The sequence below is a fragment of the Scleropages formosus genome, chromosome 21, assembly GCF_900964775.1.
Source record: "Scleropages formosus chromosome 21, fSclFor1.1, whole genome shotgun sequence".
In the NCBI taxonomy this organism is placed as follows: Eukaryota; Metazoa; Chordata; class Actinopteri; order Osteoglossiformes; family Osteoglossidae; genus Scleropages; species Scleropages formosus.
The window spans coordinates 8,186,829-8,205,753 of record NC_041826.1 but is presented as its reverse complement, the minus strand read 5'-3'; the positions used below and the strand labels follow the sequence as shown (position 1 = coordinate 8,205,753).

Sequence of the window (18,925 nt, the reverse complement as noted above, 5' to 3'; positions counted from 1 at the left end):
GCAGCTCTAACCGCTATCCTCCTAGTTGCCCGCTATAGTGTAAGAGCCACACAGCAGCTGTCAGCCGCCGTGTCTCCATACCCCCATTGCTGTAAATGCTTCCTGCGCGAGGTTCCCTGCGAATCCCCTCTTTCCCGGCAGCACTCGGATCCTGCAGGAGTCTGCAAAGTCAGGCTGTGAGGCTGAACGCAGCACGTAAGACTCTTTTGGTAAAGGTGGCGAGGGTTAGTGGCTGCTCTGCTGTGCTGAGAGTGGAATCCAGCCCGGTCTCTCAACAAATAGCGTTACCATGTTACCAAATGTGGCGCACGGTGCGGCGCCGAAGGCTTCAGCCGGAGGCGTACAGGAGGGAACGACCTCGGCTTTGGCCTTTGTGCGCGGCCCTATTTTCGGGCCGCTTCGCGATCGGAGAGTACGGCCAAGCCAGCGAGAGCCTGGGGACCTGCTGTACGTGCTTCGCTTCATGCGCACCTCGGCGTTCTCGCATCTGCCGCTTTCTTTCTGCGCGCTCGCTTCGGCCCTTTCAAACGAGCCTTTAGCTTCCGCCGGAGGGCCGGCTCCCGACGGGTGCCGTGCGAGCGCTTCCGACCCGGTGAACGGGACTCTTCCATCGCGCACACTTACTCCGCGTTTTAGGCTCAGTAAGTCGCCCGTGTTCGGCGGTCTCTAGATCTCCCGATTCCTTCGCGTCTTCGTGGCTCGGAAGCCACGTGCTTCACGTGGCAACCTTGACCGAGCTCATTTAGTTCCCTATTTGAGCTCTGCCTTATTATCTCCTTGCGTGTAGCGCAAAGGGTTTTACCTGGTAGCGACATCAACCCCCACGGAGCTTCCCAGACAATGGCACGTTTACGGCAGCGCCGCGGTGCCGCGGTCCCAGGGAGTGCGGGACAAGGGCTTTGAAGAGCGGCTCATTACGCAACGGCCGATTAATATTCCGCGCGGCATCCCGGAGGACTAGATCCGAGTCCTTTTTCTTGCGCCCACGCGATGCTGCCTCGGCCACTGCCGCGCTCGCCGGACTCTTAATTGGCGCCACGGCGTCCTGCTGGAAGCCTCCGTTCTCTGAGCGTCGGCGCTCCTGGGCCCCGCGGCTCCGACTCACGCGGACCGGCCGCTCCGTAACGCGCGGCGAACGCGTCTCCCCAGCCGGCAGGAACGCGGGACTTCTCAGCCACTGCCGCGCTTTACAATTTGCTCCTCGTCGTGCATTTGCGCCGCGTCGGTTTCCTCCCAGTTACAGTCCCACACGTACTTCCGCTGCGTTCTCCTTCGCTGTCGTTTCATAGCTGCTGAAAAGTCTGCAAATTGCAAGTAGCGTTTCACGAATGGCGCGGAGTAAATGTAAGTAAACTAGCGCTATACCGCGGTTCCACGTGGCTTGTGCCGAACATAGCGTCGGTGTAAGACTCTCCTTTACCGCTCCTGCCTCGGCAGCCCAGTGCGTAAAGGGCCGTGCTGCAGCCATAGCGTTGCTGCTGACCTCCCCTTTCACTAACCCCGTCTCTTCTTACTTACCTTCTTCCTACTCCCGCTTTCTTTCTACCACCACCACGCCCAGAGGCGAATGGGTGTATTCGGGAGGCCGGGTTCCTCACACGTTACCTCGTACAACGGGGCGCAAATGCCGTCGATCCACTCCAGCTGCAGTCCGGGAAGTTCGTCCTTTCTGTTCCGATCGAAAATGGCCTGCAACAGAAAAAAAACGCGTCGGGCTCTGCCGCGCCACCACGCTCCTGCCGCAGAGGGGGGGGGGGGCGACGATGAGGAAGGAGCGAAACGAAACGGCCGCTGTTCCCGAAACCTGGCTGCACGACCGTGTTTCCCCCAGGTGAGAGAGCGCAAGCTGAGCGCCTCCTGGGCGAGCGCACATGCAATCAAGGTGCCGCACTCTGTTGCTCGTCTCGTGCCCGTCTCCTCCGCGGTGCGCTCGCCGTGTCGGTTCCGCAGCCGTCGGCCCCCGGGCTCAGGGTGCGAGGCAACCTGCCTGAAGTTTCACTCTCACCTCGGAAGTAAGCGCGCATCCCAGGACAGTGACCGTCAAGCAAAAGGTAACAGCAGCACAGGGGCCGGCTATGATTTTTAAAAAGCCCAAACCCAATCATTTTTTAGTCCGCAGTCCACCAAACTGCTTCCACGGCAAAATATGGCCGTAGGTCGAAAATTAGAAACCGACTACAGCTCATCCTCGCATAACCGGACTAATGCGGGTGGAGGGCCTGGATATGGAATTGACCAGTCGATCCAAGGTGTTAAATATCTTTTTTTTTAAACCGTTTTGCCATGATGGTAATCTTTTATACATAAATGTTTTAATTCAGCAAAACACACCCTAACACTATTTATGTTTTAAAACATTTTTATATTAGTATGAGTGGTTTTATGCAATTTTATTCCATTTCAGTTACTGAAATACAGTGATTTTTTTTACAATGAATGTTCTGCTTTGCCATTTTAATTCATGTATTTATAAAATTTTTGAAAATATATTTTAAAAATGTATTGCGATATTAGATACTACTGATGTCCAGTAATTCCAACATTCGGTCAACCATGCAACCAGCAACCATGAGCTGCTGTAACCCGCAGCCAAACATAAGATCTGTGCGTTACACTAATCTGGGAGCTTTGAGCTGTAGGCTAGTTGAAGGCTCACTGTGTGGGGTCAGTGTGTAAAGCAGCTCTCTTTTGGCCACAGAGGAGTGTGTGACAATGTGGTGTGACCCCCTCTGCTGCTACTAGCGTGGACCCCACTGCTGGTGCTGCAGCATCGATGGTACGCTGCCTACGGTCAGCCACTCGGCGCTACAGGACTGGCCCCGAGGCGCCCGCACTCTGACCGGGGTGCCCCCCAAGGTGTTACCGGACCCGGTAACGTCACCTTTACGCCTGCCTAAATCGCTCCTATCTTCCACTACCCAGCGGTGGCCCTGAAAGCCACGCCGTGTATCGGAGAGGAAGGTGGCTGAGACCCGATATGGAGACGAGGGGAAGGAACTCACAGATGGCGTGAGCTTCAGCTCGGATCGCTCCCTGTCCCCTTGCTCGAAGAACTCGCTGGTGACCAGCTCCGCCACCTAGGCGCAAAGAAGAACACTTACACCCGGCACCGAAATACTACAAAGGGCTCTCGACACTTAAAATGATGCTTTTCGCAGTCGCTGCCGACAAAAAAATCAGTCGCAGGTGGACCTCCTTGGACCACGCGTCTCGTGCGAAACGCAGCGAACTCGCCTTTCTCGATATTTCCCAGGGCTTGGTCACTGCTCCCAGGTCACACGCTGTCATCAACATGGACCTGCAAAGCAGCCAGAAAGCCTAAAGCCAAACAAGCACGGAAATGCAGGTGATCCTCCACCGGAGCTCATGGCGTCACCTGTCCGAGGACAACCCGCGTCACTCCCTGTGCCAAAGCCACGCCGCGTCATGGGCTGCACGAAGGTCTGCTCAGATCACCCAAAGTGACCCAAAGAGGCTGGGAAGCACTACCTGCACATGTCTCTGTGGCTCTTCACGTTCCAGTTGTAATCGCCCTTATTGACCAGCTCGAAGAAAGTGTTCCTGTTCCTGGAGGACAGAGGGGACAGAGGGGACAGAGGGGACAGTGCTCAGAGCAGCTGGGCCAGGTGCAGTGATGGACGCTGTCCACAAGAGGACAGCATCAGCTCAAACATCTCCCTTCAACAGCAGCCAGGCTCAGTCCACACAGTCATCCATGTGCCTTAGACTTAACGACTGAAGATGAAATATGACTTGCAATTATGCTCACGGCTAAATGGTTAGAACTATACCGCACAATATTCCACCAGGCCCAATTAATCAAGCTCTACGGATATGTTTATTATAATTAACGGGCACGACCGTATCTACCGTGCTCTGCAACCTACCCCCAATAGGAAGCTGTGCAGCGCCAAGTAACCTGCCAGCGACAAGCTTTAAACCATCAAAGCCACAGAGATCTGGTGAAAATGTGCATTTACCGTGAAGATGTATTTATAGCTCTGCTTGAGTAAAGCCTAATAATATTACCATCCCTTTTTGAGGGGTACTGATTCACTAGTGTCAGTAGAAGGAGCGAGAGCAGAGCGTTGTACAGCGGGCGCGCCGTGCGATGGGACGGGTCGGTAAGAGATGCGCAGCGATTCTAAGCGTGCTGTTATTTCGTTGTCGATCACGGTACGGTAACGGCGGAGCATGTGGTCCCCGGTAGGTGTGGAGGAGGGCAGCCCGTGGGCAGAGCGCTCACTCGAAGTACAGCGTGAGGTCCGTCGCCAAGATGGACTGCTTCAGGAGCTGCATCACGTCACTGTACTCCCGGGAAGACAGGTTGGAAAAGATGTTGTGGCCCTGCGAGCACAAAGAGGGGCTAAGCGGGCGAAGAGGCGTCGAGCGACCCCGACATCCCCGGCCGCACGGCCCGGCTTCCGGATTCTGCGGGACATCGCTCAAGCGGTGCCTGGAAAGCTGTCGGCGCATCGTCATCATCATCATCATCATCAACATCAACACCGACTCAGTGTCAGCGTCAAGTACCACTACACGTGGAGTGGAACGAACCACTGAAAGTGAATCCCTTCTCGTAATCACTGCTCTTATTTATTACCCATTTAGCAGATGCTTCTCTCCAAAGCGACTTACAGTGTTCGGCTGCTCACAGATATTTACCCTTCGGACCCAAAGGTCACAGGTTTGAGTCCCGCTCCACCTGTGGCACCACTGAACGAGGGACTTGGCCTAAACCGCGGATCAACAGTTGTAAGCTGCTTTGGAGAAAAGTATCAGATCCCACATCAGGTCCCACAGCTGTATCCCAGCGTTAGAACGAGAGCGGGCAGACTGTTTCCTCATTCACGTTTAAAGGTGTACAATTCACGGTCATAATTCTGCGACCTGGTCCTGGTCTCGGTCCTGGTCCACCCTCTGCTCTCGGGACACCGTTAAATACGGACAAGGATCGCAGGGCGCGTTACCGAGTTCCCGCGAAGTTCACCGCTCCTTCGCGGAGATCGTGACGGCGAGGGCGGGGGAGGTATTACGGCTGACAAAGTAAAGTTTTAATTAATTGTTCCTGCTGGCTGGCGGAGTGAAACCACAAGATCCTTTCGGCCTCAACCGAAGACTTTGCTCATTTATATGCTAATGGGACCTGGCCGTAATTCACTCCCCGTAACATCGGGGGCCATTATGATTTTCCGGGCAAACATTTGTGCAGCAACAGTGTCGTGACACAGGATAAGGACCTCGGCGGAGGCCGTCTCGTAAAGCGCCGCCGCTCTGGCGGTCCGGATCGTCCTTCGCTACAACGCACACGCACCGAGGGTTATAGCGCAACACACAGCTCGCTCCTACTGGCAGTCTCACCGTCGGTCTCTGAAATTATCTTTGTTTTGGTAATATCCTTCCAGGAGGTGAGGAAGGTAGGTTGTACGAAAATTACCTGCGCTGGAATTCTCATAATTGCCATCAAGTGAGCGCATATAAAAACGCAGCAAGCTTTAATGCGCATATTGCGTGCCTTGAAAGCACGGCGGAGATGGATCATTTCTTAGTCTTCTTAATTCCTTTGTTTTCGGAGCACTGTTTTATGTGCAGGAGGGAGCGCAGTGGGTTGGACCGGGTCCTGCTCTCCGGTGGGTGTGGGGTTCGAGTCCCGCTTGGGGTGCCTTGCGACGGACTGGCGTCCCGTCCCGGGTGCGTCCCCTCCCCCTCCGGCCTTACGCCCTGTGTTACCGGGTTAGGCTCCGGTTCCCCGTAACCCCGTATGGGACAAGCGGTTCGGAAAGTGTGTGTGTTTTATGTGCACTTATAGCACAGTTTGCTTTGAAACATTTTAGATGAGAAAATGCTGTGCTCGTTCAATACATTTACACCACTACCCTACCAGTGTACCAGAACGTATTTTTATGAATAACGCTTTTACCTCACATTTGATTTAAGAGCTGTGTACCCCACCATTATGAGGAATGCCGCAGGAGCGAAACAACTCCTTCGCCATGTGGAGGAATACATAAAAGATGCTTACGATATCAGATCCAGCACAGGAGCACTTTATTCTTAGCGCGTCCTTCTTGTACCCCTACGACTGGGTCCCCACTGGAAGGCACGCATCTGAGTGTTTTCTTTATTGAATTAAATTATTCGCTGTTTATTTAATAAGGCAATAATGCGATATGTCTGGCTGCAAAAATTAGGGCTTTTTTGGAAAAGCAATTTAGTCCCCATCTTGGAGAACTCAATCTGTAGGAGGGTCTCATGAATGGTATCAATGAACGCATGATATTAAAATGATATTCAATCTGTAACTGTTCCTCCGCCAGCTTCGTTTGTTCTGCAACTCACCTCTAATTTTAAACGTATTACATCGTAATAGAGCGGAGAATAGGTAAACGTGGTCTGCCACTGGTTCTCTGTAGATTTAGGGTTAGGGTTACGCCGGGATAAGGATATTAAGCCTGGTGCAGGAGTTCACTTTCAGCGGTTCGGTCCTCGTCTTGGCATCCTTCGCATCACGGCTTTGTTTCGCGCGTGAGGGGCTCGCCGGTCCGGGGCGATAAACTATGCGTTTCGCGCGAGGGCACGGTGGGGGGCGTACCGTACCTCGCTCTGCAGGATCATGACGGCGTGGTTGAAGTGATGGTGCTCCATTGTGGCCGAGGTGCCGTACAGCAGCGATAGAGCCGAGCCCGTCCTGAGGGACGCGGGGTTAGGGAGAGGGAAAGGCGGGCCCGAGAAAGAGAGGGCAGGAGCCAGGGAAAGGGAGTCAGGAAGACTAAATAAGAAAAGACACAACTGCAGGTGTGCACACTGCTACACGCCAGCGCACTGAGCACTGGCACCGGAAGAGATCTGCGTTAATTGTGCCGACTTAATTGCGACCGAGACGTGCGCGGTAACACGCTCCGCAGCTCCACAGCTGCTGAACGGGCTGCCGCAGAGTGCGCAGTCCCAGCGGGCTTCGGTGGGCTCCGTGTTAAACGGGCTCTTACATAAGGGCTGCTCAGCGTGCCCCGCTCTCTCGGCTCTGCGCCTCACATCTCGTTTATTCCGACTCGCGCCGCTTCGAGACAAGGGCCGGCCTCGCGGCGGTGGGACGGAGGGCTCGCTCACTTGGCTTGAAAAGCATTGTTGGTCCCGCGATGGTCCAGGTCGTGGCAGATGCAGCCCACGATAAGAGCCAGGATCTCCAGCTCAGTAAGGGTCTCCTGGAAGCCAGCAGTCTGGGAAGATCATAAATAATAAAAATTCAAAAAATTTAAATGTCATCCGGGGTCAAGGCTGCAATCAGACTCCAAGGGGAGATGAAATCCATTTTTTTTTTTCCCCTGCAGACATTGTTCAGACACACCACTCATACACATGCACCAGAGGCCAGCTCTGCAGAACATGTATTCACTAAATAACAGGGTAATGAGTAGCACAGCTAGTCGCTCATACAGAAGCGCCGGGTTGCCGGCAACCGAAAGCCGTCATGAGAATCGTTTCGGGGGAACATAAACAAAGCTCTGCCGTTACAAGTTCAAGTCTGAAGTTCACCTCGAAGCTGTACCTTAGCTCTGTCTTTGCTGAGATGCGAAGCTCAAGGAACCGATGCTACCGCGACTGTGGCACCGAACGCTCAATTTATCACCGTGGAGATTTGGACAATGGCGGCGCAGCACTGTGAGGGCGTGTATTACCATGGGGGTAAAACAGTGGCAGGGCATTTGTTTTCAAAAACTGCAGGGTAGTAGTTTGGTTCCGAATAGCTGACGATGAACTATCTCGGCGCCCCTGGTTTGCGAGCCTGGTAGGATGTTCCGAGAGTATAAACACCGGGTTTTTTATTATTACGCTGCTTTTCCAGGGTTGCTACAGCCATGACTCAAAGAAATGGCTGCGATCATGACATGCACCACACCAGGGTTTTTAGAACATGTCATGCGTTGGAGGACGGAAGAGACAGGTCATATTTTGAAGTTATGGAACATACTCTAACTACTGCTACCTATCTCATTGCTACGGTCCACACAAAACGTTCCCTCTACAAACATACCGGGGACCAGAGTGCTGAACCTTCTTCTGCTAGAAGAGGTAACATAATAACAAAAATATCCTTAGGGGAACCAGAAGGTTTTGCCATAGAATCAACACTGCTTCCGTCCACCAGGAAGATGCCTTTGGATGGACCTGCAGGGTCACGTTGGTTCAGCAAGTTACTTCATCCGCGACATAGGACGCGCTTCTCGCTAGGACCACCGAGGATCGCAAGCAGCGGCGATGATCATCGTCATCTCAGCGCTGTACTCACGGTCAGCATGGAGAACATGCACTGGCACACGTTGAAGGCGTGCCGCCAGTTGTGGTAGAGCACCATGCGGTAGTTCTTCCTCACCGTCAGCAGCCACCTGCAGAGCGTCTGCAAGGGGAGCGAGTGAGATGCAGTGAGCGGGTGCGCTGGGCTCCAAGAGCGCGCCGCACCGTGACGCTCCGCGGGTGCCGATCCGCTCTGGGAAGGAAGCACATCGGCCTCGCGGACAGGCTCCGATTTCACTGAAAGTACGAAGGCCGGCCGTGGAGGTGACTCCTAGCGCGACTCTGCGGACGGGTCTGTCGCTGTTATTCAGGGCCGCTTGCGTCGGATGCGTGTGGCTCTCAGACTCACCTCGTAGTCAATCTTGAACCTCTGCAGCATGCCGAGCTCCATGAACATACGTAGAGCCGCCGTTATCATGGCGTCCGCATCCAGGGAGAAGTCGTCGAAGGACAGCTTGTCGATACCCAGCTCGCAGACGAGGGGGATGTTCGCCGCCTGCAGGAGAAGACGTTTAGGTTTTCAAGGCGACCTCGAGTTTGCCGAAAACTTTTCTTTGCTTCTCCTACAAGCCATATATGATGAATATTAGTTCTGCCTTTATGGCCGGCGCGACAGCTCCTCCACGGGGCCGCACGCTTCCAAAATGCAGGACGTTCATCAGCCTGTATCACCTCTGAGCGAAAGGAAGATGGGGACGGAGAGCTCCGGATGTACGGGTTCTCACGAGAGCATTAAAAGGATTCGAAGGAAAGGTTCAAACGGGCCTATTAATCCCATTCTTCCCTCGAAAAATAATGGCAAACTATCAAGTTGTAAGTCCTCGGGGCTCAACAAGCCGGTTCCGTGAAACAACTTGGCTGCGGCGGGAGGCCGAGTCGCTTTCAGAATTGTTTCCAACTCCACGTAAGACTCGAAGTCCTGTGCGGCGGAGAAAGTAAATATCAAACCTATAAATAACGTGTTAATGAAAAGCTGCCATAGATAGAAACTGTTCAATGGGAGGTGCTTAATTAATGAGAAAAACTGAGATGTTCTTTGATGCCCTGTCAAACTCCCACTATCATTATGGGCTGCCCTTGATTTTTCAGGGGTGGAGGCAAGTGGGGGGGGGGGGGTAATGGAAGTATAAAGCAAGGCATCATTTGCCAAAAAAGAAAAAAAGAAATCGCATTCAAACCCAAACGCTCACATTCAGGTGAACGAGCGGCCCCACGCTTTGAACCACATAATGCACAGCATGCTGGCGCTTCCAATAACCCTTGTTAATTACGAGAGTCCAGCGTTGGCAGCGATACGTCCGTGCCGTTGCAATTTTTTTTTCCTGATCCGGCCCGTTAAACGCAGAGCGGGCGACGGTACGTTTCCCGCGCTGGAACCGGATCGTTCCGTCTTGGTTCGGACCGAGTCGGTAACGGTGCTCGGATTCAATACGTTTAGAACCCAGAGAGGTGCTGTGAAAGAAAAGCCCTACTTTAACAATCCCCTGGAGTCGCAGCGAGGTGCTCGGTGCTTCGCTTTGACGAACCGGCCACAGAGGCGCTGCACAATTACCCGTTCCTGCTAATGAGCGCCCGGCTGGGGCAGCGCAGAGCCCAAAAGGACTTGACCGACACCGCAACAGTCCATCGGTTCAGACAGACCCGCAAAGACACGTTTCGAGCCTGCTGCTCCGCTTCTAACAAGAGCTATAAAAATGAGCATCTTTGTCCGTTCTCTTCTCAAAAACGGGTTGTTTTCAAGGACACGGGACGCACGTCAGAGTCGTTCCGCTGGAATGGCAGGTGACATCTGAGGTGGACTGGGGGTCTGCGGGAGATGCGGAGGTGCCCGGCTTAACATCTCTGCAGACCAGCGGGAAGGTAACGATGCACGTTTACAGTCGTGTAGCGGAAGAGCTCATAACACACACGAACACACAGCCAGAGCTTGCCGTCTCTGCCCTTTTGGGGTACGGGGCGGATGGCATATCTGACTGCTCATTTGCGCGCTCCTGCCGACGTTGTATAAACCGTTCGCGAAATATGTGGATAATTACATGTTCACGACGCCCCCGACAAACATCAGTAGCTTCGCTACAGGTATGAATAATGCATTGCGATCGTTATGTATCGATCGGAGTGTAGGTGCATTCATTTTCAATGGGCTCATGCCTTCGCTAAATTCTGCCTCTCCGGCTGCATCGCTACGCCACATGTTGCTTGAAAAAGAACGTGGATTTTCCACATGTCGTCTTGGCGTCGAAACACATCACGATCAATCGTGTCAAAGTGGGTGCGTCGCTCCGCTTGCTTGCTCGGCTCCGGCTCAAAACGATGGAAAAGCTCGCCGTAACGGTGTCCGACTACGTTGAGCTCGAGAACTGTTCTTCGCTAAGTTAGAAGCGTGCAAGATAATACCATTAAAGGAAATTACAAGGATATCGCCGTAAACACATTAGTACGAATACTTTCGGGGATATTTTAACACGACCATTATGTTCTCCCATGAAAACCCTTCCAAATTTTAATTCAGCATTTCAAAGTTAAAAAATTTCAAATTTATCAGCATGTTCAAAATTACAAATCTAAATAGTAATCTAGCGGATACTAAATTACTGCCATTGCTAATGGAATTGAGAGATGAAAGGAGCAAAAAAGCACCTTAATTGTGAAAAAGTGCCCTCATAAGTCATAATGCGGGTGCTGGCTTGTTGCGTTTCATTCGTATTTTGATACCTACCTACACTCGTGATGAAAATGCTGGTGTAATTATCTGTAAGATTAGCAAAATAGCAAGAAGATCTCAGATCCTTTTATGTTTCCCAGTAAAGACTTCTGCGTCTGAAAAGAGCTGTAAAACTGGCGGCAGCGATACTTTTGCAGCTACTGCTTATCCCTGCATCAAGATTTTACGTTGAATTTTGCGTCCGTCTGAACTGATTGCAACACATCATTCGGTCGCTTCGATAAAGGTTCAAGGAGCGTTCGCTTTGGCCACAACCTAAGGACATGAACCTCCTCCATTGCCGAGGTAGCTTGGTGGCTCCCGGGTTCAAATGGATTGTTTCACTTTGGGGAAATTATCCACCTCATATTTTATCCCCATCCCTGGGCGCACTTGAAAGTTAGAACTTGTATTGTTGAAAAACAGATATTCTGTAAAAGAAGAACAATACAGGCCAAGGACTGTACACTGGATTCATTTGCAAAACGTCATCTTAAACAGTCCCGTCCCAGGTGTATCCCCTCTTCCTTCTTCCTTGCGCCCTCTGTTGCCGGGTAGCCTCCAGCCTGCCACGACCCCACTCGAGACAAGCGGTCGTTGACCATGGATGGATGCATGGATGGATCTTAAACAGTACGTTGCGGAAGTAATGCTTCGAACCCAACAACAAATACTTGTTTTACATGCTGAAGTGGTGCAGAGAAGTCTATGGGCTCCAGGATGACTCGGCTGCCGTACGCCCCTTGCTGAGGCCAGTGAAGCTCCTTGCCCTGAATCCTGTGAACGTCCCCATCCTCAGTCTGGAGAACAGTTTGGTCCAGTGAGTCCAGCACTACAGTGAAGATCCAAGTCAAGAGAAACCCTCCGCCATCCGAAAACCATTGCTCAGTGAAGCAAATACTGCCGGTCAAGTCCTCTCACCCCTGTCCAGCGAAGCCCCCAAACTCCCAGTTCAGTGCAACCCTATACGCCGAGCACAGAACTTCATCGCAAACTCCATCCGGAGCCTGAGAAACTGTGGCCAGGGGTTACAAGCCCTTTTAACGCAATAAATGGAAAGGGCGCCATTCCACCGGTAGGGAGCGCTATGTTTCAGCTGCGTGTCGTCCGCACAAACACACACGGGTCCCTTGTCTGCCTTTAACATGTCCCGTTGTGTGACTCACGAAGTCATAAACGAGCATCGGGCCACAGGACAGAGCAGAGGGAGCTCACTGTCACACACACAGAGGAGCGCTGGAGGAAAGGACACTACCTGCCCTCGGTACCTCCCGGTACACGAGAGGAGACTGTCCGTGCAGAGTGCGTGAGACAATCAGACGAGACCAAATCAGCGCAAAAATGGCAGAGAACAAAATAGCCTCAACAGTAATTATTTTGCATAATTCACGGGGAGAAGATTCATTGTGGCAGTTCTGTAATTGGAATAAAGCAATGTAAAAGGTATACCTTGTCTGAGAGTGCATGAAATAAGAAGAAAGTACAAAAGTGCTATTTGATTAAATTTGAGAAAAGGATGAGTCACCGTATTGGAGAAGCCAGGAGTACAGTTAGTTACTTTCCGTTCGACTTTGTGCACCGTGTGTATGTACCTTTCGTGTGACTCTGCTCACAAATGTTCCCCATTACTCCTCATTTGTCACAACCCAGAATAGACCAAACGACGTCCCTCATAACACTGACCTCCCTTACCCTGCAAAGAGTGGGGAATCAGCGATAATGTGCACATGATTCCTTGAAGATGCAAAGTCCCTTGAAAGGGATGGTCCCCCTTTCCAGACCATTTCCAAAATGAGCAGTCATCATCTCTTGCCAGCTTAAAAGATGGAGTATTAAAAGGTCTGCTGCCTATGATTACCTGAGAAGACACGGAGAGGATATGCAGCAATGCACCACTGTTTCAGCTCCTCTGACTTACCTTGAACTTGTCCACCTCTGTCTTAGAACAGGTTGCATGGTAAGACAGGACCTGTAAAAAAATCACATTCATGCACTTAGCTGACACTTTTGCACAAAGCATCTTACGGTGTCAATGTACTTAATGTAATGTACAATAACTAACTCATTTATACAGCCTGGTAATTTTTCAAAGTTATTAATTATTCATTTAATATACAATACGTACATTTTATATATAGACAGTGTATTATATATGTATATATATATATATATATATATGTATATATTATATATAGACACCGTACATATAACTGCATGCAGCTGGTTAATGTAAGTAGATTAATCTACTTACAAAGATGTAGCCATTTATATACCTGGTACTTTTTACTGGTTTAGTTCAAGGCATTATCTTGCTCAAAGGTAATAGAGCAAGAATCTTTTTACAGCGTAGTTAAAATTGTCCAAAACAGTCATTTGTCTCGCAGCTGGGGGAGCTGACTGCGCATCCAAAGGTCACGGGTTCAAATCCTGCCTGCTTGAACAAGGTATTTACCCTAAAATTGCTTCAGTAAAATTACCCCGCTGTATCAATGTCACGTCCACGCCCACAATTCAACCGACAGCACCTGACTAACTGCTCACCCTTTAAAAGACCCTCCTCGGCTCCCATACGTTTGCGGAATCTCGTCAGAGACAACCGCCCTCCTTCGTGACGTCCGGTGCGCACTCAACACTTGCTCTCCGTTCTCGTCTTCCGGTTTTCGTCCCTTCGCTTTGTTTCCCGACCACGTCCACGGATCTTCGTTCCAACGCCGACCGCAGACCGACCGACCTTTCCCTTCGTCCCCCGACCTCGTCCACGGATCCTAGCTCTGGCTCCGACCGCCGATCGTCCGACCGTTCGCCTGTCCCCGACTCCGAGAACTTGCCTTATCCCCTGAATCCAGACGAACGACTCCGCGCTTGGGACCTGCCGTCCCGGTTCCCTCGGCCCCGTATGACAATCAATGGGTAAATAATTGTAGGTAACTTAACGTTGTAAGTCGCTTTAGAGGAAAGTTTCAGGTAAATATAATAAATGCTTTGCCCAACAGTAAAGCTGGTTATTGTATCGAAGCAATTCAGTTTAACTACCTTGTTCAAGTGTCCTACAGCAGGGCCTTTCCCACCAGAGCTTTAATTGGCAAAATTAAAGTTATAAATACAACTTACAATGAAAACCCGGTCTTTACGGGAAGCATCCACAGAGAAAGAAAATATGTATTTATAGTAAAGATGCTGGCCACACGCTCAGTTCCTCAGACATCGCTCTGCTGGCAAACCGAGAAAAGCTCAATGGAAGTAACAAGGAACCCGCGGACGCCGCGTGCGGTGCAGTGTGGCGATGCTGCAGCGGTATCGCCATGCTTCAGAAGCGTGTGTCGCCTTTAGGACAGCGTTCGCCCCCGTACCGTGGCTGGAGGCCGTCGGAGCCGATTTGCAGCCCAGCGCTCTCCTTGCGAGGTTCGGTCTTAACGGCCACTGTAAGTACGGTAACCAGTCCAGGCGTACAAATTGTCCCCCGAGGGCCCCCTTGCCGTCGTTCACACGAGCGGTCGGGCATCAATGAAAGCAACGCGCGGAAGGCCAGCGCGAAAAGGCTGATTACCGGAGCAGGGCTCGTGACAGCGAGTCAGAACGAAGCTGAAGGAGAACCACCCCCGATTAATAATACATCCTGTCTTCAAAGCCTTAATGAGGATATTTTTTGCACACTCTGTATACACGTGAGCGTAACGGGGAGTGCGGTAACAAGTCTCAAAGGCCTGCACCGCGGGCACCGAGAGCAGAAGTTCGAAGCGGAACGTTTCGACCCAAAGTGTCACGGCGAAAACGGCCGCTTTTTTACAAACCTCTACGTGGCGGGCCTCCCGGTAGCCCCGGTTATTACCCTGTCCGCGCGCCGCGCAGCTCGTTGCTGCGGCTACTCCCCGAGAAGAAACCCCGATTTAATATAACAACGGTACCCGGTATCCTACTCCAAGAATCCTCAGGGCAGCCGTAGGCAAACGCACACACAATTAAATCCGGTAAAGCTATAAACGACACAGGTGCAATGATCACACCTATTATTGGGACATAAGGGCACTGAGGAAACTGCCTTCGCTACTGGGCCCAGGGCAGACATTAAGCTGCGGCACATTATTTGTCTATGGTGAAAGGTACTAAACAAAGCAAGAGCAGTAGCTTAACGCAGAGGATCGGTGCGCCGGGCCCGGCGATGGACGCTCGGCCTCACTGCACTCACGCCGATGCCTGCGGGAGACCGCCAGAGGCGTGCGTCACTATAAAAAGATTAAAACGTGAGGAAGCAAGGGATGACCACGTCTAAAAATACCGTACAAACGCTATCCGTGACGTGGATAAATCGCATAAGGGGAGCGACGGCGCGTTGACCTCACGGCCAAGCGTCCGACTGCAGTCCGCGGCGCCTGCTGCTCTACGCCATAAAAGCGTGCTGTGTAATAGTCTTAACTGTCCATCCATCATCGGTAACCGCTCATCCAGCGCAGAGTCACGGTGGTCCAAAGCCGATCCCTGAAGCGTAGGCCGTTAGGCGGGGTACGCCTTGGACGGGATGCCAGTCCATCACGGGGTAATCACACACTACAAGCAACGTAGGGTCTCACCGGATCGCTCGAAACACGTCTTGGGACTACGGGAGGAACCAAAGCACCCGGAGAAAACCCACGCGAATAGAGGAGAACATGCAAATTCCAGACTGAAGCCTATTCGGACACGGATCCAAACCCGCAGCCCAGCAAGGTACCAGCGCTACTCACTGTGCCACCTTGCTGCGCACACCTAAAGGTGTCCTGTATATGATATATTTTTACATACTGTACATATAGCAATATAAAAGCTGTGGTTTGTTTTATCATTGGTTTGATTTCAATTCGAAAGGCACCACCGGGGACGCCTGGTAGCGGAGCGGTTTCAGTCACTGCCTTTCCCTCCAAAGGGCGAGGGTTCAATCCCCACCTCTGACCGCAGCGCTCTTAAGCGAGGTACGGTACGTGCCGAGTCGAAGCCGACCCATAGCGACCGCTCGCGTGGTCTTCGTGGCAAGTCAAGGGAGGAAACAGAGGTGGGTTGCCAGGTCCTTCCTCTGCATGGCGGGGGAGACAAATGCAGGGAGAAAGACAGGGCCACCGCACCCCAAGCAGGACTTGAACCCCAGACCCGCCACGCAGCAAGGCACGGGCCAAACCCACCACGCCCCCCCCAACCCTCACCCCCCGTAAGCAAGGTACTTACCCTCAATTACTCCAGTAAAGTTACCTGGCTGCATAAATGGTTAAGTAGCTTCATGTTGTAATTGCTTTGGAGAAAAGCGTCAGGTAAATACCTCTTTGTTGTTTTCCTATTTACAGCACAAATTTGTATTTAAAGAATGTTTATTGAAATCCTGCCACATCTTTGTAATTGTAACAGGAAAAGCATCTTTCAAGGAGCACAAAAGAAAGCGGAAGCAGCGGTGGAAGCGTCCGACGGGGACAGACGAGCGCCTTGTGACCCCACGTTGACCCGCGGCGGGCGAAAGCGCCGGGCTCGTCCGCACGCTCGAGGCCGCTGCGCCCCTCGGTTCTTACACCCCTTCTTTCGCCGCGAACGCATCCGGAAAGGGAAAGGGAACGCGTCGGTTCTTACGTCGAGAGCCACAGACTGCTTCGCCCACGATTTCTTCACCTGGTCGTACATGATGGTGTTGTTGATGCCAAGGCCACAGAAGATGACAAAAGCCTGAGGAGGATGAGAGACAGCTGTGAAGGCCTCGGGATCATGCCGTAAAATACACGCGACGCACGTTGCCTTACGTTGTGCTCTCTGCGCCCGTACGCTCGCGAGGACGCAATTAAGCGCAGATTACGTCCTCACTGTGCCATTCCTCTCGTGCGTTTTTCGTGCACTGACAACGGTTTCCGTGCATTAATGCAAACGCCGTTTAAAGCGCCGAACGAGCACATCTAGGCGCCGCGTCTCGTCCGGCCAGCTGCGTAATAGTTACCGCACAAAATGAACCGTAAAGCTGCCAGTGTGTTTTCTACCGTCCTTTGTGCTCGCTGCTCAAACTCAAAGTCACCGTTTTCCATTCCTTTGCCCCGCGGTTGCGCCACTGCGGCAGAGATGGCGTTTCGGCTCGGAAAGCCTCCGCTGGGACTGGGACGAACGAGCGCAAACTCGTACCTCGAAGAGCCTTTGGTCCGCGTCGTCGAACGGCTTCCCGTCCAGCCTGTTCAGCACCTGGGCCACCCCTGCACCAGACACACAGCACAGGCTGAAAGGCAACACACGCACGCATTGATGAAAGTATGCACGGAGGCACGGAGACCTCGGAGACGGCTCGCGGACTCACCGGACGCCTTCCTTTTCTCCTCGGGGTAGCTCCGTATCAACAGGCTTCGTTTTATTTTCGGCCGGTTATTAAGCCTGACTTGGCTGCCGTCTCATTTACACGATCCATTTCTGCGCGTCGGGCCCCAATTAGTTTGCAATCACTCCCACGCATTAATTAAAGTCATTGATAAAACAATACGTGAAGCCGGTCCTCAGCAGCACTAATGAATATTTTCCCTGACGTTTCCTTTCACCTCATGTTCTCCGCAGCGCTAATGTTGCTACTTTTACTTCATACCGTGCGTGTATGTTTTTTTGTACGGGGCCAACAGTGTGTAATTACAAAAAGCTGGAATATGGGCTTTTCTTTCTCTCCTCGATTTCAGATCCGAAGCTTAAAGCCTTAATAAGCGCGCACCAAGAAATAACGTCTGTGCCGCCTGCGTTTATGACAGCCCTCGGTAACCGAGCCCCGGTCCGCCCGTCCATTTGCATCCTCGATTCTCACGCTGCGCTCTTCCGTTCGCATCCGCCTGACCGTGTCTCCCGAACGGTGCCGAGCACCGGGTGCCGGGGAGGGACTCGCGAAGCCCTCTGAGAGCTGAAAGAGCAATATCCAGGCGCTCTGTCCCTTCCAAGCACCCTGGTTCTCGGCGCTATCGAACCCTGGAAGCCTTCCATCGGACTGCAAATCACGGAACGCAGCGCTCCGTCAATCAACGTCACTCGCAGCCGACGGCGACGTCTCTTTTTGTCGTCCCAGCATTCCCTTACGTGGCCTTTCTCCAGTTTTTACCTTCGCGCATCAGTCTTGCTCCAGAAGTAGATGGCATATCAGCAAAGCCTTTTTACTTTTACGTGCAGGACATTAGAGCGGCCTCGATTTAAATGCACCGGGCCTTGAGCTCTCATTGACGTCCGATTCACGGGGGTTTTCAGCCTCGGCGTGACTTGCGGAGCCGGCGCTGAGCCTCTGCCGAGTCGCCGCAGCGTCTTTTCCTTGCCGCTCCGGTGGCTGCCGCCCACGCGGGCTCTCCGCGGGAGCCCGGCCTACGGAAACAGTCACGGACCCTCCCGGAGGCCCGCATAACACCCATAGATCGCCCAGCAGGACACAACAAAACAGCCAAACAGACCGCCGGGGTTAATGTGGGTTTTACTGCTTTCTGCATCTCCGCGGCTCTGCCAGATCACATGTGCGCCCATTACCGCGCATCCAGAGCATATTTATGCTTTTCGGAGTGAAAAAACAAAAAGAACCCCACAGTGGGCTTCTTTTTGTTTGACAATCATCGCTCATTATGAAAATCACAAAGGGCCTCAGACTATGAACAAAGTCTTTATTTTGTCATCTGTCAGAGCCGGTCGTCGCTGCGCCTGTGATGGCATTGCCGGCGGCATCGGGAGGGCCGCAAAAAGGACAATCTGCACACGTACCAATTATTTGGTGGTTGCTGTTCCAAATGGGCACGCAGAGCACGGAGCGGATGTGGAAGCCGGAGAACTGATCGGCCTGGAAGGAACAAACACTGGATATCGGCGCCGTTCTATTATCGATCGGGCAAATCCATCTCGGGCAAATTATAGCACATTATTCCATCAACGCTTTGTTCCATTGAGCTCTTGCAAGATGAAAGATTTATTATGACTCAA

The 18,925-nt window shown here is 52.1% G+C and overlaps 1 protein-coding gene across 2 annotated transcripts in view; it reads right to left on the bottom strand.

Annotated features, from left to right (window-relative positions):
- Window positions 1-18,925, bottom strand: part of pde11a (phosphodiesterase 11a) — a 41,083-nt gene that overhangs the window by 2,954 nt on the left and 19,204 nt on the right. Inside the window, exons 7-19 of one of the 2 annotated variants that reach the window (XM_029247152.1) lie at window positions 18,710-18,785; window positions 17,123-17,190; window positions 16,586-16,678; window positions 12,915-12,965; window positions 8,642-8,788; window positions 8,288-8,395; window positions 7,108-7,217; window positions 6,598-6,688; window positions 4,247-4,347; window positions 3,490-3,567; window positions 3,235-3,298; window positions 3,003-3,077; window positions 1,606-1,689 (exon numbers count right to left, since the gene is read on the bottom strand). In XM_029247152.1, coding sequence (XP_029102985.1) covers window positions 1,606-1,689; window positions 3,003-3,077; window positions 3,235-3,298; window positions 3,490-3,567; window positions 4,247-4,347; window positions 6,598-6,688; window positions 7,108-7,217; window positions 8,288-8,395; window positions 8,642-8,788; window positions 12,915-12,965; window positions 16,586-16,678; window positions 17,123-17,190; window positions 18,710-18,785 — 1,146 coding nt within the window. Of the gene's footprint in view, window positions 1-1,605; window positions 1,690-3,002; window positions 3,078-3,234; window positions 3,377-3,489; window positions 3,568-4,246; window positions 4,348-6,597; window positions 6,689-7,107; window positions 7,218-8,287; window positions 8,396-8,641; window positions 8,789-12,914; window positions 12,966-16,585; window positions 16,679-17,122; window positions 17,191-18,709; window positions 18,786-18,925 lie in introns of those variants that run through there. The other variant, XM_029247153.1, reaches the window with a different exon arrangement.